Raw genomic sequence first — 23347 nt, forward strand, 5'->3', positions numbered from 1 at the left:
TCACACGCTTGAGGTATTCGGCCAATCACAACGCACTGGATAGCTGGCCAATCACAGCACACCTCGCTTTTCAGACCGATGAGCTTTGTAAAAATCGACGTGTTTCAGAAAGGCGGGGCATAGAGGAGAAACAATAATGTACAGTATGTAGAAAATAATGTGTTTTTTTAACCTTAAACCGCATAAACACATTTCATTACACCAAATAATGTTCTTTTTAGCAGCATCATATGACCCCTTTAGCTAAAACTACAATAGTAAAACTATACAGACATTTAAAAAAACAAAAACACAATGACTAAAATTGTAAAATGAAGGAAAATATTCAAATAAAAAGTAATTCAGCATAACAACTAGAATTATAATAAAACTTTTTTAAAATGATATACACATACTTTAAAACTAATACAAATGACAAAACAACAATTACTCAAACTTAATGAAAAAAATTATGAAAATTAATTAAAAACATTAACTAGAAAAAACTAACAAAAACAACAAATAAAATAATAATAATTTTACATTACAATAAAAGCAGAAACTATTCAAATAAAAACTAATTAAAAATATTAACTAGAACTAATAGTAAAACTATAATAAAAACCATAAAGTAATGGTTAACCATAAACAAATACACAAAAAATTAAAAGAAAAACAAATTTCAAATATTTACTAGAACTATAACAGTAAAACGCTAATCCAAACTATACAGACATAAAAGACAAACTAACAAAAAAATTATTACAACTTTAACTAAAATGAAAAATAAATCGAACGTTATCTGAAATTAAAATGAAAAAGGTCATAAGCAGCACAGGCATATTTGTAGCAATAGCCAGCAATACATTGTATGGGTCACAATTATACATTTCTCTTTTATGCCAAAAATCATTAGGATATTAAGTAAAGATCATGTTCCATGAAGATATTTAGTAAATGTCCTACCGTAAATATATCAAAACTTAATGTTTGATTAGTAATATGCATTGCTAAGAACTTCATCTGAACAACTTTAAAGATGATTTTCTCAATATTTAGATCTTTTTGCACCCTCAGATTCCAGATTTTCAAATAGTTTTATCTCAGCCAAATATTGTCCTCTCCTAACAAACCATACATCAATGGAAAGCTTATTTATTCAGATTTCAGATGATGTATTAATCTCAAATTCACAAAATTGACCCTTATGACTGGTTTTGTGCTCCAGGGTCACATATATTAAGCAGAACTGTAATGGTGAGACTATAAGAGTGTGTTACGGATGCTAAAACAACACTGGTGTCGCCGGCTGCATGGGGAAGTGAGGTGGTGTCCGTGAGGGTCATGTGACGTGTGAGGATGACCCTGGACTCTAGTGACTGACTTGGAAAAGCTGGCCAGGCTCTGCACCACCTTGGCGATGAGCGTGAGGGTTCGAGAGGTGCGTTCGGACGGATACTCCTGCGTCAGACTGAACAGAGACGGGGACATGATGGCGGGACACAGGAAGCGCAGGAAGAGAGACGAGCTGATGAGACGGTCAGCGATGTCCTCCCGGCCGCGCTCAGCGCAGCGCACACGCCACGACGCAAACACCTCCTTCAGCTCGCGAGGAAACACGCTGCAGAGAGAGAACACATCCCATCATGCACTGACATCCCTACACTAAAAACACCTCGCACTTCAACACTGGCTTTCACACAGCTCTGGAAGCTATGAATTAGTATGTCTAATCTAGTACATTGCATCAAAATAAAACACTTATTAACTACATTAAAAAAAAATAAATTAAAAAACAATAAAAATAAAACACTTACGAATAATTAATTAAATAATACAATTGAAATAATTTAAAAATAAAAACCATTAAAATACTAATAATGAATTAAATCATAACTATGTAATAAAATAAAAAATGAATTAACTACATAAAACTGTACAATTGAAATAAACATAAAAAACAATTAAAATAACACAATAATAATTAAATCATAAAAATTTTAAAATAAATAATTTCAAAATAAAACTACTAAAATAAACTGCATAAATTAAAATGGACTACATCATAAAAATGTAAAATTGAAATAAAATTTTTAAATACATGTAACCAAAATAAAACAATTTGTAATAAATAATTAAAACGCAAAATCTAAATAAATTTAAATAAAAACAAATCAAAATGAAACACTTACTATAAAAAATGGTGTATTAGTTTAGCTGCATGTCACGTGACACCAGAGATCCGTGAACATGTGAAAGTGTTAAAGTTACTGAAGCAAGGATTGGTCAGCTGACAGGAACTGACCAGTGTGAGTTGATGATCTTGCAGAGCGCTAGTTCACAGCACATGCGCAGGTTAGCCTGATGATCCGACAGCACCGACGGAGGCGTTCGCATCGGATCCACCTCACAGTTCTCCTCCGACTCGTACAGCGCACGGATGAACTCTCCTGCAGAGCAGAGCGCCCCGTCATCATCATCATCATCCTCACACACACACTCTCTCTCTCTCTCACACACACACACACACACACACACACACTCTCTCTCTCTCTCACACACACACACACACACTCACTCACTCACTCACCGATGGTGTCTTTGAGATAGCGATGCGCGATCAGCTTCAGGAACTCCTCGATGGCTTTGGTGGCCAGTGTGTTTTCTCTGAAGATCACATGCTCGCGGTTGATGAAGCGATCCACCTCACTCATGGCCATATCAGACAGGAAGTCCTGAACACACACACACACACACACACGTTTGACATCAGCTTGCCTGGCCACTTCACAGGGATCCTACACGTGATCTTTTAGTAGTACCGTATTGTCCCGAATATAAGACAATGTTTTTTTCTTGGAAATACATCTGAAAAAACGCGGTGGTCTTATATTCAGGGTCTAGACTTTGACATGTCAATAATACACCCACAACAATAGGTGGTGCCAAATACGCATAAAACGAGTGTGCCATGAAATACGTAATGTAATGCGTGTTGTAAAGATCGCGAGTAAAAACAAAAGAAGCAGAAAAGCTTACTCCTGCATGAGTCGTGACTGTCACGTTAGCCTGATGCGACCAAACTCTCTTTGTGATTTTAAAACGTAAGACAGAACCCAGATCTGAAGACTACAGTAAGAGTTAACTTCTACTGTTAATAAGATGTTGGTGGGCTACTATTAGATGGATAGCCTAAATGTCCTAATTCAGATGGGCTACCTGTAGGAAAAGTATGCAATATGAAAATAATTGAAGACAAAATGTGTTTTACTGAGAAAAAACAAGATCTGGTTTTTAAAAAGCCTTTTTCCAAAAGGTAAATCTGGAAAAAGGGGGGTCGTCTTATATTCGGGCCGATACGGTAATGTAGTCTTTTATTAGTAGTTTGAATTTAAAAAAAAAATTGTTTTAAGTTTTGAATTTCTGTTCATTTTAGTAATTTTGTTGTTGCGTTTTTCTAATTTATATTATTATTAACAAAAGAAAAAAGAGGAAATCAATAACTTTTAAGCTTTAAGGATTCATCTATATTTAATTTAGAATTTAGTGTTGGATAACTTTAATTTCTGTATGTTTCTGCTGAAGGGCACAGGTAAATATGACATTTATTATAATGGGTTTATGTGAAGGTTGTTTTAAGTTCACTTAAATTAGAAGGTATTTAAGTCTAATAAATGTTAAAATTGATAGCTCTCAATCATAATGTAATGTTGAATGGCTATAGTCAATGGTTAAATATTGGGGGGGTCAATTTTTATAGAGAAATCAGTATTGGTGTCATTGACACTGGCCTTCAGTAATAAAAAACAAATATTTAAAAATATACCATCTTTATGCTGTTTGTACATTCATTTGAGGATTGAATGTGAAATTATTGCAATAGAAAAGTATATTTAAAAACTTCAGTAGGATTAATCGTGATTAATTTCAGAAAAATGTGCAATTAATTAGTTAATTTTTTTTAATTGATTGACAGCACTATTATATATTAATACACACACATGCATGTATATATTTTGAAAATTTATGCTGTGACCTTCGTCGCTCGGAGCGCGAGGTCAGTGGCGGTTCGGAGCCCTTTCAGAACTTCCGGATCGTGACCACCCTCGTGCAGGTCCTTCGGTGCCTTGGCCTGATGAACCTGCAGTAACGCCATACTGTGTAAGGCGGAGGCAGCTTCTCCACAAGCCATATAAGCACCGCCGGTCAGACCAGACGAATGCCTACAGGCCCGGGAGGGGAGCGACGGGTTTCCCCAACAGGAGGAGGCGGTCTTAGGACACAACTGCATCGCTACCGACCGCTCCACCGGGGGGATCGCCGTATACCCCCTAGCTGCACCCCGTTGAGAGTGGTCAGGGAGGAGGAACCAGCAGGTCGGTTTCTGGCATGAGCTCCTCATGCACCTCTGGGAAGAAAGAAACCGGGGCGGGGCGCAAGCCACCCCGAGAAACCAATCATCCAACTTCGAGGGCTTGGGACGCGGTGGAGGTTTCCACTCGAGCCCTACCCTCTTGGAGGCCCGGGAAAGCATAGCCGACATCTCCGGATCTGATTCAGGTGTTGCCGCCGAATCTTCCTCTCCAGAGAGCTCTCCCTCCGAAGCAGTGATCGACATCCGGTTGTCGGGAGGAGCACCTGGTTGCGAAGCGCTAGAGGAGCGATGGTCCCCCGAGGGTTGGTTCCCTGAGGGGTTTGCCACCACAGTAACCCTCAGACCGCCCGTGCTACTGCCCGAAGTAGTCCTCGCCGAACACCAGATCGCGGCAGAGGCAACGGAGCTCCGCACCCCCTGGAGGAAACGGAGCCTGGCCCGCAGCTCCGAGATGGTCATCTTCCCGCAATGGGAACATGACTCATCCGCGAACGTCACCTCAGCGTGTTTAATGCCCAGACACATGAGGCAGCGATCGTGACTGAAGCGAAAAGCTGGTATGCGTTGCTCCGGCTACCTTTTTATGCTCACGCTTTGATCAGCGGCAGCTGGATGCAATCATCACATGCCAATGTGTATTGGCTGGTTTAGTTTACACTCGAAGTGGATTGGTCTCTTTAAGCGAGTTCCCATTTCGTCAGTCAACGGCGTGACGTCGAGAGTGACCGACTGAAAGGGAACAACTACTAAAAATAAATATAGTTATTGTTATTATAATTTGCAGTTTTAATAATAAAGAAGACTGCTTTATTATTATTCATTTCTATGTTCATTTACAAGCTGCATGGGTTCTTGATCATTACAGATTTTCAAAAATCCCATACGTCACAACCCTACGTAGTTCTGGGTTTTTTAGCTTGTTTGCTGTACATCTTGTCACACAGCAGCTTTTAGGCATTGTTCTGTTTTTTGTTATAAGTCAGAAATGACAAGGAGGCAGCTTCCCGCAATACATAGTCAACGGAGAGCGTTGGATTGTTTCCCCCCCCAGTGGGCGTGGCCTAAATGTGTTCTGTCTCTATAGCAACATTTTGGCGTCTTGCGTGAGTGGAGAAGAATTTAGCTGTTTGGTATCTGGCTAAAGACTCTTTTTGTCCGTCAATTTTAACTAAACTACCGCTGATAGACGTGCTGTGTTTGGTTAATGCTCGGGAGGCTGCTTTAGAGAGCGCTGTCTTGCAGTGTTGTCATGTCCTCATATTTACAAGTGCTTTTAGGCATGTTGTTTGGTCTTAGCTCATAAAGATGGAGTTAATAAAGTGCTCTGTTGCGGATATGAGATATATGATTCTTTTTTTGAGTGTGTGTGTGTGTTATAAAACAAAGCATTTGGGTGTTTTAGTGCTTGTCCTCGTTTGTTGTTGTTTTTTCTATGAAGATCTGTAAACACTGACACTTTACCTCAAGGCTTTACCCCCCGGTGTGGGCATGGTTTTCAGATAATGACGCGTGTCACTCTGTCTCTATGGTTACAAATGCGGAGTGACTGCTGTTCTGTACACACATGGAGCAATAATTTACAGGCCTCACTCCCGCATTTAAATGTGGCTGTCGCTCCTGAAACCGGCAGTGTGTACGTGGCCTATGGGTGTGAGCGGAGCGCTCTGACCTTGGCTTTGCCGGTGCTCTGCAGGATGTGCACCAGCGCACAGGCCACCTCCTCCTTGCTCTTGGCGCTCAGCAGCGGCTCCAGGACGCCACACAGAGTCCGGTAGTTGTTGGTCACGTACTCGGCGAACTCCTTGTACAGCTCCATGGGAAGGATGCTCATGGTCTGTATAAAGCAAAGCATTTGGGTGTTTTAGTGCTTGTCCTCGTTTGTTGTTTTTTTTTCTATGAAGATCTGAAAACACTGACACTTTACCTCAAGGCTTTACCCCCCGGTGTGGGCATGGTTTTCAGATAATGACGCGTGTCACTCTGTCTCTATGGTTACAAATGCGGAGTGACTGCTGTTCTGTACACACATGGAGCAATAATTTACAGGCCTCACTCCCGCATTTAAATGTGGCTTCCTGAAACCTGCAGTGTGTACGTGGCCTATGGGTGTGAGCGGAGCGCTCTGACCTTGGCTTTGCCGGTGCTCTGCAGGATGTGCACCAGCGCACAGGCCACCTCCTCCTTGCTCTTGGCGCTCAGCAGCGGCTCCAGGACGCCACACAGAGTCCGGTAGTTGTTGGTCACGTACTCGGCGAACTCCTTGTACAGCTCCATGGGAAGGATGTTCATGGTCTGGTAGCGGCACTTGAGGCGCAGCGAGGCGTTGATGATCTTCCCGCTGCCCACGCCACCGCCTTTAGCCAGAACGCTGGGCTGGATGACCGGATACCACTGCTCCGCGAAATGACGGCCCGTTATGCTGGGGATCGGGATAGTGACCAGCCCCAGAAACGTGCTCTTCTCCTATGTCACACACACACACACACACACACACACACTTCTGAGGACTACATCTGACTAGAGAATTTAACCATCAACAACTGGCCAAGAAACTGTTTTGCATAATGCCGCCAAATGATTAATCGCATCCAAGTTTTTGTGTACAGAATATATGTGTGTGTACTGTGTATATTTATTATGCATATATAAATACACACACATGCATGCATACAGTATAATTCAGAAAAATTTGTTATGTTTATATATTAAATATATTTATTTATAATATAAATTATATGAATAATAAATACAATATATATGTCAATATTTTCTAAATGTATACTGTATGTGTGTGTATTTATATATACATAATAAATATACACAGTACACACACATATACTGTGTAAACAAAAACTTTTATTTTGGATGTGATTAATCTCGATTTGACAGCACTAGATAGCATTATTTTTATCACAGTGACTGGATATTTTTGAGACTTATTTCGCGTCTTTTTCACATTTTTTCTAGTCATGCTCATGGCAAACTCTATAAAACAGCATCTGTTACAAAAACTTAAAAATGAATATTAATTATGTTTTATATGTATTAAACGTGTATTATATGTTTTGTGATTTCATTAGGGATGTAACGATATCAAAATCTCACGATACGATAATATTGCGATATGAAGTCCACGATACAATATTTATTGCAATATTTGAAAATAAAAAGACAAATGAAGAAATGTAAATTTTGTACATTTTAAAGTTAAGTTATTCTATCTAATGCACTTTGAGAGTTCAGAGTTAAGAGCTCCAACCCATGTTCTTAACTAAGAAAACTTGAGTCAGAAAAAAGTCAGTGAATTGACTCGTACCTGAACTTTAAAGCAGACTCAACCCTCTTTTTATTTGTGATCTACTGTCTCAGTCTAAATTACATTCACACTGCTGTTTTAGGAAGCCAAACAAATTAGAATAGAATAACAATAATGACAGTAGTAGCCATATATTGTAAAACAATTGCACTGTAAAATGAATATTTCATAGGTATATTATTTTTGCTTTACACTACAGTAGGGAAATTACAATACTTCGAGTTGTCCTGAGACGCGGAAGACACCAGATCACGAGTTGATCATCTGAACGAAGTGTGTGATTCACTTTAAAACACACAGCGAAAACAGACTTGATGAAGAGATTAAACATATCGTGCTTTTGCTTTGAGCTCGTTTGACAGATAGCATAATGGCCCAAAACAAAGATATTTTAAAAGCTACACTTTTTGCCCGGAAGACCTATCGTTTCATATCGTCATGTGACCACGATAATATCGAGACAGTTTTGCTATCACGATATTGATCATATCGTTACATCCCTAGGTTTCATGCAATGTTATTTTAGTATAAATGGGATACTATTATAGTTTTTGTTATTTGAATTAGGCCTAGATTTTATTTTTTATATTTTCTGCATTTTTAATTTTTAAAATATTTTATTGTTTTTGTAATTTTTATTAGTTTTCCTTGGTTTTTAATGTCTATAAGTTTTTATACATGTTTTATTTCACTTTATGAAAATTACAACTATCTGAAATAAAATGTTTTTAAAGTTGTAATTATTTTAAACCATTAAAGTCTTAAAATTGCACCTTTACATTAAAAAAAAGATTAAATAGTTGAAGTTTATGCATTTATTTGATTACCACCGTTTTTGTACAGAATTTCTAAAAACAAATAAATAAAACATTTCATAGTAGCCTATTATTCAAACCTTAATAAAGGATTAAATTTGTAAAGTTTTATGAATTCAATTGATTAGACATGCTTTTTGATTACTGAAATTTAATTAAAGCATTAAAATTTAATAAAAAAAAATTCAAAAGGAAAACATGGAAATCAGGAAAGCATAAAGCTGACATCATAGGCTATTACTGATAAAATTGTAATAAATTATAACATTTTATGAATTCAATTGAATAGACATGGTTTTTGATTATTGAAATTTAATTAAAGCTTAAATGGAATTCAGAAATTTTTGAAAGGAAAACAGAATTTAGGAAAAAATTAAAACGGACTTTAGAAAATAAAATGCAATTCATGGAATTTGGGAAATTTTTTTATGGATTTTATAGGGCTATACTGTTAAAATCGCAAGAAATTCTAAGATTTTCGAATTATAATTTTAATACAATTGATTATACAGGCTTTTGATCATTACAATTTAATAAAAACTATTATCGTGGTCACATGACGATATGAAACGATAGGTCTTCCGGGCAAAAAGTGTAGTTTTTAAAATATATTTAAACTTCTTATTCTAACATAAAAGGTCTTTAAAGTTGTGTTTTGGGCCATTATGCTATCTGTCAAACGAACTCAAAGCGAAAGCACAATATGCTTCATCTCTTCATCAAGTCTGTTTTCGCTGTGTGTTTTAAAGTGATTATTATTCTAATTTGTTTGGCTTCCTAAAACAGCAGTGTGAATGTAATTTAGACTGAGACAGTAGATCACAAATAAAAAGAGGGTTGATTTTTGATTTTGATATAGTTGCATCCCTAGTAGTTTGTGATGTGACCGCAGGTGTACTCATGTATGAGCAGACCTTGCGTCTCTTCTTGTCCGTCTCCTTGTACAGGTGCAGTCTGAGGCTGCGGATGGCCGGCAGGTTGTTGAACTCGAAGTGTTCGCCCCAGAACACGGTGTCTGTGCGCGGTTTGCTGGTGGTTCGCGCATACAGCATGTCATCCAGACACAGCTCGCAGTAATAGCGCTTCTTCGGAGGGAGATCACGGGCCTCGATGATCCACAGCTTCAGCACGTTATCAACACGACGGCTGTTATCCTGCAACAATATTAACATAAAACAGATGCGTTTATTTACAACGCTTGACAAAGGTTTATGTACTTGTTAAGTGTAGAGCAGGGTTATTATCGTTAACTAAAACTATTAAAAATATCTCTGTTAACTAGAATAAAGTTGACTGAGCAAAATTTAGAAATGTTGCCTTGACTGACTGAAATTAAATAAAATTGAAAAAAAAAATTAATAAATAAAAACTTTAGGCAAGGAACAAAAAATTTGGCTAATAGTTTTATTTGAAAAACGAAAGCTAATAAAAATTACAAAAGCATGTAACAAAACTGCAAAAATTTTATTAAAATAAAACTAAAAATATAAAAACAAAATCTAATTGAAAATATTAATAAAAAAACATATAATAGTAATATATAAATTATACTAAAATAAAAAATACCAAATGAAAAAATGTAAACTAAAAGAAAATTAGAAATCTTGCCTTGGAAACTAAACAAACAATGTTTAAGTTAAAGCAATAAAATAAAATATTAAACAATAATAGTATAAATAATGCTAAAATCTGGGATAGAGTCAAAAAAGGGAAAAAAAAGTCTTATAAATGTTCTGACATGTCAATAAATGCTTTTTTAAAACCAACAATAGAAGTGCATTTGCTGCAAAACAAAAAGTTGTTTTAAAATCATTTTGAGTATGTATTTTGGAAAATAAATGTCCATTTAAAGACTCCATATCATTCAGTATTCTGATGTTCCTGACATGGAATCAGTTTGCAAGTGGGCTACTATGAGATGACAAATGATTTTACATCACATTTACAATCTACAGTCTTTATTTTCTCAGTAAATGGACCAAAAATTTACATTTAGTCATTTAGCAGACATTTTTATCCAAAGCGACTTACAAAGCAGAAGCAGTCAGAAGGTTACTCAGAAAGGTGACCTGCAGAGGAGTGTGTGTTGTGTCCGGAGTCAGTGTGAGGTTAGAAGTGATGAGGAAGTGGTCTGAGGTGTGCAGTGGAGTAACTAAAGTGTTGTCAGTTGAGCAGTAGCGTGTGTAGATGAGGTCCAATTGGTTACCTGATTTGTGAGTAGCTGTAGTAGACGCGCTTGAGGTCAAATGAGGCGAGCAGAGTGTTGAAGTCAGCAGCCTGTGGTTTATCTAGGTGGATGTTGAAGTCACCGAGCAGTACTAGAGGAGTACCGTCCTCAGGAAAGTTTGAGAGTAACACATCCAACTCATTTAAGAATTACCCAATTGACCTGGGGGACGATATAGAACTACAAAATGGATTGTAACAGGGTGGGTAATAGTAATTTCGTGTGATTCAAATGAACTGTTGCCGGTAAGAAATGGTAGACTATCAAATTTCCATTCTTTTGAAGTAAGTAGACCTGTCCCTCCTCCCCTCCCAATCGGTCGAGGGTTGTGGGAAAACGTGAAATTAGTGGAGAGGGCTGCAGGAGTGGCAGTGTCCTCAGGTTTGATCCAAGTCTCCGTTAGGGCCATGAGGTTGAGACTTGAATGAGTAGCAATAGATGAAATGAAGTCTGCTTTGTATACAGCAGACTGGCAGTTCCAGAGACCAATTGGAATAGATAGTAAAGTAGTAGAGGACATAGGGACAGTACGCAGATTATTAGGATTGCACTGCCTCTAATGTACAGTGCGTGATTTCCGAGTGTTAGTAGTAATACTAGAGATTTGAAAGCACATAATGAGTACAATTGACTAGAACAAGTAGATGAGAACAAGCTATACAAATAGTAAAGAAAGGGAAAAAAAGCAATACTCTGGTGCCTTGTCGGTGTCCTTGCTCGGTGGAGTCGCGCAAGTAGAGTCGATGGTCTTTACACTTGTCGGTCTTCACACGAGGGCTCCCGCGGTGTACTGAGCAAATATATACCTCCACGTAAGGAGAATTCAGCTGGCCACGCCTTACTACTTATTAAACCGAAACTGCAAAGCCACGTAATACGCAAGCGAACAAACGTGACTTGAGCACGTGTTTACCACGGTAAACACAGTAAACAAAACAATGTGTCCTAGCAACGACAACAGCGCTAAAATCTAATGCTGTCCTCCTTTGCTGCTTCTACTAACAAGTACTTGCAAACAAGGTAAATTATACCTGGTCAAAAATATTGATGCTGTGCATACATGGGCGTATATTAATATCTTACCCATTAAACACTCTCTGATTAATATCATGACTGATGTGGTGATGCAGAGTAAAGGCGGGTTAGAAAGTGCTGGTACCTTGTTGGGTTTGATGGCTCGCTGCAGATTCTCGATCCATTTGTCCCTCTCAGCAGCAGAGCGGCACGCGAAACACTTGGTGCCCGAAGCAGTCGTCACCTGAAGCACAGAGAAAGCCCTTTCATTACGCACCAATCACACATTATATCTGTTTATTTTTTATCATTTTTATATGATTATTCAGCTGAGCATTTGTAGTCTTTTTTGGTATGTATTCGTAAAATATCGGTTTCAAGTCGATAAAAATGTTCAATTTGTTATTTTTATTTCTGTGAAGCAGTTTTGACACAATCTGTATTGTATAGAGCGATGTCGAAATAAATGTGACTGACTTGAAGAATAAAAACTGGAATCATTATGTAATCCCAGAATTGTATTCGCATATTCTTCAATAAAAACAATAGTTATTTACAGGGGAAAATGTATTTACATATATTTATTTAAATATATGTAAATATACAGTTTGCGGTCATCTTGATTTTTAAATTGTAATTATTAATAGTAGGGATGCAACGATAGGATTTTTTTTTTGGCCGATACGATACCAATTTGAACAAACAACTATTGGCCGATTCCGATATTGGTCAATTGCATAAAGCAGGGCTTAAAAACAAACAAAAAAAAATCACATTTGCGTAGGCCGTACTATGCTGTCTGAAAAACTATATTTTGTTCAGATTTTATTTTGGCAAGTATTTAATTATTTTGCCCAGAGAAAACCGTTGGATTATGCAACAGACATGCAACTTATTGTCTTCATGCACTTAATTAATAAACCATTGGTATCGGCCCTTTTCATGCTATTTCTGATATGCCGATGGCTTTAAAATAATCAAAAATTTGATACATTGGTGCATCCCTAATTAATAGCTATTAATTAATAAAAAATAAGGATTTAATTCATTACATTTTTAAAATATTGTATGTTTTTAAATGTAATTAAATAATTTGGTGACACTGTACAATAAGGTCTCGTTTTTAACATTAGTTAATACATTAACAATGACCAATATATTTCATAGCATTTATTAACCTTGGTTAATGTTCTTTACTAAAAACACAACTGTTTATTGTTTCTTCATGTTAGTTCATGGTGCATTAAACAATATCAATGAATACAACTTTCAATCTTGAAAATGTGTTAGTTAATTATTAGTTAATGTAGAAATTTACATTAAGATGAATAAATGTTTTAGAATTATTTTTCTTATTATAGTACATGTGGAAAGGATAGTTCGCCCAAAAATGAATATTTTGCTATCATTTTACTCTCCAGTACGAGTTTTCTTCTTCTGTTGAACTTATTAAAATAAGATATTTTGATAAATGTCGGAAACATTTTCTGGTCCCCACAGACTCCCTTAGTATTTTTTCCATGGTAGGAACCTGTGGCTCTTTGACAAAAATGACGTGTATGCTTTTATTTAAAGCATACATAAATGCAGTTATGCCCTAAAATTCAAGATATTTGGTCAAAAAATGCTCCTGTATGAGTTTTTGTTGTGCAACCTTACTGTAAAGTGTTAGCCAATAATTTTATGTCCACTGATGTAGTTTGTCACGTTGTGTTATTCTCTAAAAATCTGGATGGTGGTGACGGTTTGGCTAAGATCTGAGGATCTCAGGTGTGAAGTCACGGTCATATTCAGACATCAGCAGTGAATACAGACTAACAGACCTCGAAGCAGTACTCCTGGCCGAGGATGCTGGAGTGGACGGGTTTGATGATGGCATCCTCGTCCAGCGTGAGGTCCAGAGCCTCGGCCGCGCTGCTGGGAGACAGCAGGGACTCGTGAGAGTGAGACTCCTTGAAGCTCTGCATGAGACGTGTCCTGCACACACACAGACGGAGCAATATATATGTGCTGTGCATCTGTGTGACTCACTGAAGCACGATGGGAGAGTGAGTCACTGTATGCATTGCAGCAGTGTGTGTGTGTGTGAGAGAGAGTGTGTGCGTGTGTGTGTGTGAGAATGTGTGTGTGTGAGAGTGAGAGTGTGTGTGTGTGCGCGTGTATGAGAATGTGCGAGAGTGAGTGTGTGAGAGTGTGTGAGAGAGTGTGTGTGTGTGAGAGAGAGTGTGTGTGTGTGTGTGTGAGAGAGTGGGAGTGTGTGTGTGAGTAAGTGAGAGAAAGAGTGAGAGTGTGTGTGTGTATGAGAGTGAGTGTGTGTGTGTGTGAGAGTGAGTGTGTGCGTGTGTGAGAGTGAGTGTGTGTGAGAAAGAGTGTGTGTGTGTGTGTGAGAGAGAGAGAAAGAGAGTGTGTGTGTGTGTGAGTGTGTGTATGAGAGTGTGTGAGTGAGTGTGTGTGTGTGAGAGTGAGTGTGTGTGTTAGAGAAAGAGTGAGAGTGTGTGTGTGAGAGAAAGAGTGAGTGTGTGCGAGTGTGAATGTGGGAGTGTGTGTGTGTATGTGTGAGTGAGTGAGTGAGTGTGTGTGTGTGTGTGTGAGTGAGTGAGTGAGTGTGTGTGTGTGTGTGTGAGTGAGTGTGTGTGTGTGTGAGTGTGAGTGTGTGTGTGTGTGAGAGTGAGTGTGTGTGTTAGAGAAAGAGTGAGAGTGTGTGTGTGAGAGAAAGAGTGAGTGTGTGCGAGTGTGAATGTGTGAGTGTGTGTGTGTGCATGAGAGAGTGTGTATGTGTGAGTGAGAGTGTGTGTGTGAGAAAGAGTGAGTGTGTGCGAGTGTGAATGTATGAGTGTGTGTGCGTGTGTATGAGAGTGTGTGTGTGCGTGCGTGAGTGTGTGTGAGAGTGAGAGAGTGTGTGGGTGTGTGTGTGTGTGTGAGTGAGAGAGTGTGTGTGTGTGTGTGTATGTGTGAGTGAGAGTGTGTGTGAGAAAGAGTGAGTGTGTGCGAGTGTGAATGTGTGAGTGTGTGTGAGAGTGAGAGAGTGTGTGGGTGTGTGTGTGTGTGAGTGAGAGAGTGTGTGTGAGTGTGTACCTCTCCTGGTCAGCGCTGCGGAATCGTGGGAGGATCATGTGGCGAAAGCTTCCCGTGCGGTCGAGTTTAGGTTGGCTCTTTGCTCGTTTAATTGATCCTTTCAGACGGCGACTTAGAAAACTCTGTGAACACAAACACACAGTCAGTGTTAGCGCAGGACACTGCTGAAGCAGGTAGAGTTTCTCCAGCAGAGGGTGCAGCGAGTCAGTGATGCTGTTCCTGGACCGCAGTCACTGCTGCTGCTGCTGCTGCTGCCCACGCAATGCTCGCTGTGTGTGTCTCACGGTGATCGCTTCCCTTTTAGCACACGCTCAAACAGACTTCGCAACCAACTTACTAGCATATTTCAGGAAAAAAAACCTAGAGCGGAACTTTAGTTATTAGATGGAATGATGAAATCCCCCTCAGGCTATCCCAGGTCAGGATTAGTTTGTTTCTTCATCAGATTTGGAGAAATGTGTCATTGCATGTGAGTCAGTGTTCTGGTGTGAATCAGGAGAGAAATCTGCACAGATCAAGCAGTGCTTAAACAGCTCTAAACACATATGTGGCTGGATTCTGATGTGAGAGACAATAGCAGATGCACTTTTTCACTGGAGGAAGCATTATTATGGATTATGGACTCTATGGTATTTTAGTTAAAAACCTCTTAATGCTGGATTTGTTTCATCTTCTGTCTTCTCAAGATGTTAAAGGGGTCATATGATTCGATTTCAATTGTTCCTTTCTCTTTGGAGTGTTACAAGCTCTTGGTGCATAAAGAAGATCTGTAAAGTTGCAAAGACTAAAGTCTCAAATCCAAAGAGATATTCTTTATAAAAGTTAAGTCAACCACGCCTACCTAAAACGCCTCGTTCTAACACGCCCCCACATGTCTACCTCACTATGTGGGAAGATTTGCATAACACCGCCCAAATGTTATTCTCGCTATAGTATTGTTGCCGCTGCCGCCATGTCGTGAACACATTTTGTGTTCTTATTTGCTCCAATAGCAAAAGAACATAATCCAACATCCATAATAGCAATTCTATGCCTTAACATACATATATGCAATACGGCAATAAACAGTTTTGATTTCATGCCGACTTTAAAGGAATAATCCACCCAAAACGGCTCGTTCGCTCAGATCACTGTCCACTGGAAAAGAGCAGCAGGAACATTCTGACAAGCATCTGATTTTGTGCTTCACTGAACTCAGTAACTGATGACCGAGTGATGAATTTTTGAGTGATATGTCTGGTTCCTGGGAATTTTCTGCTTGGAACAAAACGGACACATGCAGCAATTTCATATTCCTTTCTCTCCTGTCGTGTTTTTTGGTAGGATTTACCGCTAACAAACCTAATTAACATAAACAGAAATTAGCTTCAGCTATGATTCATTAAAGGTGACATATCATGAAAATCTGACTTTTCCAGGTTGTAAGTGCTATAATCAGGTGCATCTACCAACCAAGGAAACGTGAAAAAGATGAACCCAGTAACTTTGTTTTGGGAAGCATTTTTCTGCAAGCGTCTGAGAAAACGAGTGCGTCTGATTTCGCTCCCTTAGTGATGTGGCGAAGGGATCTCATTATAATATTACCGCCCCTTAATCTGTAAGTTTCCTGTGTGCGCTCAGAAAACCTTATATCAGAAGTTTAAACTCGTATGCTTTCAAACGCATGATTTCAGCGCGATAAACATGATAATCAGAACCAAAACAGATGTTTTTAACAGGCAAGAGCTGTAATAGCTCTATTCTGGAAAAGGGGGCGGGGAGCAGCAGCTCATTTGCATTTAAAGAGACAGGCACGAAAAACAGCGTGTTTCTGCTTCCACTCAAAATAGGCGTTTTTAAAATGATATAATAAATGATCTGTGGAGTATTTTGAGCTGAAACTTCACAGACACATTCTGGGGACACCAGAGACTTGTTCTCATCTCATCAGCACCATCGTCCTCACGTAACTCAGTATCTGATTTCAGTGCGGCGAGAAGAATGATGGGAGATTTTTAACATGGCTTCAATTATGCTGCAGAGATTTCCTACTTTCCACAAGTCGTAATTATGAGTTTCAAGAGCTTAGTCATCGGAAAGAAAGGAATCATGGTAGACGCCTATTTCTTTAAGAAATCGTATTAAAGGCAAAGTGTATGAGATATTTAGTCAATATCCAATGGTTTTTGAATAAAATGTAGCGTCCCATTTGTTAACAAAGATTAATATAAACATTAACCACACTATCTACAGTTTGTGAGTACAAATGGATATATTATTAATAATCTAATCATTTTTCTACTGTATAATCTTAAAAAATAAATCAAACATATTGTCTATCATTTGGATCTTTTTAATTTTATATACTGTTTTTAGTAATGAAATTCACACATGCTTTGCAACATTTCTGTAGGAGCAAACTAAAAAAAACAACCCACACAAAACACGACTAAAACACCGACCTGAAAATACATGCAGAACACACACACACACACACACACACACACACACAGAGTTTTATATACTAACTGTGATGAAAAACTTTCTCTATTTTTATAATAAAAAACTTTATTTTTTATGATTTTTAAAAAGGAGGACATCCCCTAAATATGATTAAGTAGGCATACACACACACACAATTACATCTTAGACGTCTCTACGGGGACATTTTGTCAGATTTAGTTCACTTCTGAAGACAAATATGCCCCAAAACTACAGCTAGTCAGTAAACCCACTTTTACACACACACACACGCACACACAGACACACACATACTCACACACATACACATACACACACACTCACACGCACACACACAGACAGACACACACACACGCACACACAGACACACAGACAGACACACACATACTCACACACATACACATACACACACACTCACACGCACACACACAGACAGACACACACACACGCACACACAGACACACAGACAGACACACACATACTCACACACATACACATACACACACACTCACACGCACACACACAGACAGACACACACACACGCACACACAGACACACAGACAGACACACACATACTCACACACATACACATACACACACACTCACACGCACACACACAGACAGACACACACACACGCACACACAGACACACAGACAGACACACACATACTCACACACATACACATACACACACACTCACACGTACACACATAGACAGACACACACAGACACACACTAGGGCTGCACGATATATCGTTTCAGCATTGATATTGCGATGTTTAGTATAGTATCGTTATATTTATACTGATAGTTTTCTTTGCTCACACACAGACTCGGTGTCTACACCGGACACGACAGCTGTACAGAGATACTCATTTTAAATACATTTAGTAGTGGAACTACTGCACACAATTTTCAGTGCTGGAAATCCGTTTATTCTTCGTTGAAACTTCCGCGTTGTCGTGGAGAGCACAGGTCACGGTTGCTTAGCAACGGCAGACGCCATGAAAGCGCAAGCTCCCGAGCGCCTTGGAAAGGAGGAGAAAGCGTTTTTTAGGCGCGACATGTGAACGGTCCCAAAGTCGGTCTACACTGGACGCGACAAAGCGACCGTTGCAAATCATTTGAACTTTGTGTCAGTACGTCATAAAGAGAACGAGGCATATGTCGGGGATTTGTCGTGCCATGCTGCATCCAGTGTAGACTCGGTGACAGCCACGCAGATGCACGTGAACACTGAATTCTGTTCACTTCTGCGTCTCTTTGTGCCTGAAATACTGTGCTCTGCAGGTATCCTTGTAAACACAGATACTTATGGCTTAGGCGAAGTGAAACAATTGAGAGAGAAAATGGATGTGTAACAGTATATTGGTTTACAGCAGTTTAATGTTCCTGAGGCTTTCTGTGTTATGAATGTTAATCAAACAACAAAACACAAAGAAAAATCACTTTTGTAGCTTTAACACAAACTGAATTTATACAGTGAACACTATGCAGTGTTATTTCACATTTGATTATTCAATTTCTGTACCTGAATACTGTTAGACTCACCGGAAAAATATAAAGCACTGCTTATTTCATTTGTATCTTTGTTCCGTTATATTTATCTATGCTTAGTGTTGTCACGGTACCAACATTTCAGTATTCGGTACCAATACCAGTGAAAATCCACGGTTCTCGGTACCAAAGCAAAACACAAACACATGCTAATTAAAAATTTTGACTATACTTTCATTTAATCCAAACTGTGTACATATTTCATTAAAGGGCTTTTAAAACCTTCTAGAGCTATTCAGCCAAGAATAACAACTAAGTTAGCTAAAAATAAAAAAAAAAAGCCCAGAACTGCTTTTCTGACTGATATGACACAAACCATGTTAACCATTTGTACATTCTCTAACGCGCATATTTTAGATTCACACTTCATTTAAAAGCCTCTGGTGTGTAAAAATAGTAAATATCATCATGTCATACTGTTTTTTTTTTTTACCATAATAAAAGTTATAGGAGCATTAAATAGTTAATAAGGAAACTTCATTCTAATGCTCATTATATTAGCGTTAGCCGCACTTATGCTAACGATTAACTACTCTAATAACAGTGATGTTCATTTCAATCCGACATTCTAATTAAAATATTGAATAACATTCATAACAGAAGCGGTGTTTCCCACAGACTTGCACTCTATTTGTGGTGGCATATAACGGCTGTAAGCGCTGCGCTCACAAACGCTGCTCAGGCATTACAGGCAAGATTAAATGAAAATGACATCCATAATTTTATAATTTTCGCCGGTTTCCTTCAGAAATACAGTGATATAAAAACATCCGCACCAGGTTTCGACTTTGACACGTGCAGTGCGCTCATGTTTATTCAAAGTCAAAGCATTTTGGAAAATCTATTTGTGGCAGTGAGTTTTGATATTGTGGCTGTCACCACAAATAAATCAATGTATGGGAAACACTGAGAAGATCTAATCATCTAAATATTAAAAATTAAAATTAAACCTGCTTGAACTCTTTCATTTGATCTGGGTGTCTGTTTTTAAAGTGTTTTATTAGTTTGGTGTGTTTCCTCATTTTGATGTCACCACGTCTCAGTGCTTTTATAAAGAGAGCGCATCTGCACACCTTTCGGATAGTGCATCAAGAACCGGGTTGACCGGGTACTCGGTACCACCGGTACTTAAAAAAACCTGGTACCGTAACTTGATAACTTGACCGATATGGTACCGAAGTACCGGGTCTTTTGACAACACAATGTATACAACTGGTGAAACACTGTTTTTAATCCATGATATTTGGAATATCGCAGTGACGAATCTGTCTAAAATCTGCTGGAAATTCAGGTAAACATACTTGCGTGCAAGCGCACATCCCCAGTTAACACGATCCCCCCAGTTGATCCATAATAGCAGCACATGTCATGGACTGACACATATTGTCGCAACGTAATTTTAATATTTTAAAATAATAATTTCCAACAGGCAGGCCGCCTTGAGTATAATGGCCACTAGTGAAACAATTGAGAGAGAAAATGGATGTGTAACAGTATATTGGTTTACAGCAGTTTAATGTTCCTGAGGCTTTCTGTGTTATGAATGTTAATCAAACAACAAAACACAAAGAAAAATCACTTTTGTAGCTTTAACACAAACTGAATTTATACAGTGAACACTATGCAGTGTTATTTCACATTTGATTATTCAATTTCTGTACCTGAATACTGTTAGACTCACCGGAAAAATATAAAGCACTGCTTATTTCATTTGTATCTTTGTTCCGTTATATTTATCTATGCTTAGTGTTGTCACGGTACCAACATTTCAGTATTCGGTACCAATACCAGTGAAAATCCACGGTTCTCGGTACCAAAGCAAAACACAAACACATGCTAATTAAAAATTTTGACTATACTTTCATTTAATCCAAACTGTGTACATATTTCATTAAAGGGCTTTTAAAACCTTCTAGAGCTATTCAGCCAAGAATAACAACTAAGTTAGCTAAAAATAAAAAAAAAAAGCCCAGAACTGCTTTTCTGACTGATATGACACAAACCATGTTAACCATTTGTACATTCTCTAACGCGCATATTTTAGATTCACACTTCATTTAAAAGCCTCTGGTGTGTAAAAATAGTAAATATCATCATGTCATACTGTTTTTTTTTTTTACCATAATAAAAGTTATAGGAGCATTAAATAGTTAATAAGGAAACTTCATTCTAATGCTCATTATATTAGCGTTAGCCGCACTTATGCTAACGATTAACTACTCTAATAACAGTGATGTTCATTTCAATCCGACATTCTAATTAAAATATTGAATAACATTCATAACAGAAGCGGTGTTTCCCACAGACTTGCACTCTATTTGTGGTGGCATATATATGCAAATGCATTCTCTGCCAGCAGGAGGCGCTTGTAGAGCGGCAGAGATAGCAGTTTCCCCGGTAACGGCTGTAATCAAATAAGCGCTGCGCTCACAAACGCTGCTCAGGCATTACAGGCAAGATTAAATGAAAATGACATCCATAATTTTCTGAAGACAGTCGGTTTCCTTCAGATACAGTATATATACTGTATATATAATACAGTGATATAAAAACACCCGCACCGGGTTTCGACTGTGACACGAGCAGTGCTCATGTTTATTCAACGAAGTCAAAGTCTTTTGGAAAATGTATTTATGGCGGTGAGTTTTGATATTGTGGTGGGCCGCCACAAATAAATCAATGTATGGAAATGAAACTTACCTGCTTGAACTCTTTCATTTGATCTGGGTGTCTGTCTTTAAAGTGTTTTGTTAGTTTGGTGTGTTTCCTCATTTTGATGTCGCCACGTCTCAGTGCTTTTATGAAGAGAACGCATCTGCGCACCTTTCGGCTAGCGCATCAAGAACCGGGTACTCGGTACCACTGGTACTTAAAGGGGTCATATGATGCTGCTAAAAAGAACAGCATTTTGTGTATTTGGTGTAATGCGATGTGTTTATGCGGTTTAAGGTTAAAAAAACGCCTTTCTGAAACGCGTCGATTTTTACAAAGCTCATCGATCTGAAAAAGCGAGGTGTGCTGTGATTGGCCAGCTATCCAGTGCGTTGTGATTGGCCGAATTCCTCAAGCGTGTGACGGAAATGTTACGCCCCTACCATACTGTGCTGCCCTGTCCGGCCCGGAGCAACGAGACAAAAACATTAAAACCCATTATAAACCAGGCATTTGTTGCATTCAGTGGGGACATAATTACTGATTATAATGACTTATACTGTCTCTTTACGTGTTGCGTTGCATCGTGCTGCGTAAATATAAAACCATGTCTGCATTTGTGATCGGAGAAATGACACAACAAGCCCTACTCTACACTGCCCAAAAAACTCTCTTTAAATATATAAAATATAAAAACTCTTTAAACATAAAAAGACGCACTTACAGTCTGTGAGTCAGAACAGCCGGCATTGTAGTCTACTCTACCAGGATCAGGAAACAGTCCTCCATAAAATGTGCTGCACACATCCGAATGTTTGGGTTGAAGTGTTCTGGAATAGTGTTGTAAATACAACTTAACCACTGATCGTGTCCATTTTTGGAAGACCAAACAAAGTAGTTTCGCTTTCACAAGGAAACAGCGTCACACACCGTGGCCTACAGTGAGCCGAGCCCGGGGGCTAGCGTGAGGAACGGCGGGAGGGTAAGTGTGCGATTTCAAATGAAGGAGTGTCCGGAAGGACATGTGCCGACTCTGGGCTGGACTCCGCTTCGTCCACAGTGAAAGCCGATCCGGCGATCCCCAGCGCAATGTATTTCCTCAGCGACCAGCACGGATCAGCTCTAGGCATGACGAAGCAGATATCGTCCTCTTTTGGAAGACCAAACAAAGTAGTTTCGCTTTCACAACGAAGCACAGCGTCTTCACGACATGGCGGCGGCAGCAACAATACTACAGCGAGAATAAAAGTTATGCCTTCTTTCTTTGCGTGAACATTTGGGCGGCGTTATGCAAATCTTCTCACATAGTGATGTAGACATGTGGGGGCGTGTTAGAACGAGCCGTTTTAGGTAGGCGTGGCTGACTCTTAACTTTTATAAAGAATATCTCTTTGGATTTGAGACTTTAGTCTTTGCAACTTTACAGATCTTCTTTATGCACCAAGAGCTTGTAACACTCCAAAGAGAAAGGAAAAATTGAAATCGCATCATATGACCCCTTTAAAAAAACCTGGTACCGTAACGTTTTAATTTTTTTTGTACCGACTTGGTACTGAAGTACCTGGTGTTTTGACAACACTATCTATGCTTGTAATATGTTTATTTCCTATGCTGATTTACTCGCCTACAAAATCACACCAATCATTGATTATTTCCCCCCCCAAATAAACTATTCAAGTCATGTGGTGATTTTTTCGCAATATGTATTGCAGAAAAATAAAATATCGCAATGTGAGTTTTTTCCAATATCGTGCAGCCCTAACACACACACACATGCACGCACACAAGAGCACACACGCGCACACAAACATGCACGCACACACGCACACAAGAGCACACACACGCACATGCACGCACACACACACAAGAGCACACAC

At 38.8% G+C, this 23347-nt stretch overlaps 1 protein-coding gene across 1 annotated transcript in view; it reads right to left on the reverse strand.

Annotated features, from left to right (window-relative positions):
- Positions 1-23347, reverse strand: part of LOC107571621 (ras/Rap GTPase-activating protein SynGAP-like) — a gene marked incomplete at its 5' end in the record, with an annotated part of 86500 nt that overhangs the window by 27572 nt on the left and 35581 nt on the right. The window contains 8 exons of the mRNA XM_016257954.1: positions 1364-1600; positions 2285-2429; positions 2570-2714; positions 6482-6817; positions 9400-9639; positions 11872-11970; positions 13550-13703; positions 14802-14923. Of these exons, the coding sequence (XP_016113440.1) occupies positions 1364-1600; positions 2285-2429; positions 2570-2714; positions 6482-6817; positions 9400-9639; positions 11872-11970; positions 13550-13703; positions 14802-14923 (1478 nt within the window). The remainder of the gene's footprint in view (positions 1-1363; positions 1601-2284; positions 2430-2569; positions 2715-6481; positions 6818-9399; positions 9640-11871; positions 11971-13549; positions 13704-14801; positions 14924-23347) is intronic.

Source organism: Sinocyclocheilus grahami, unplaced genomic scaffold, assembly GCF_001515645.1.
Source record: "Sinocyclocheilus grahami isolate Dianchi unplaced genomic scaffold, SAMN03320097.WGS_v1.1 scaffold1622.1, whole genome shotgun sequence".
NCBI lineage: Eukaryota > Metazoa > Chordata > Actinopteri > Cypriniformes > Cyprinidae > Sinocyclocheilus > Sinocyclocheilus grahami.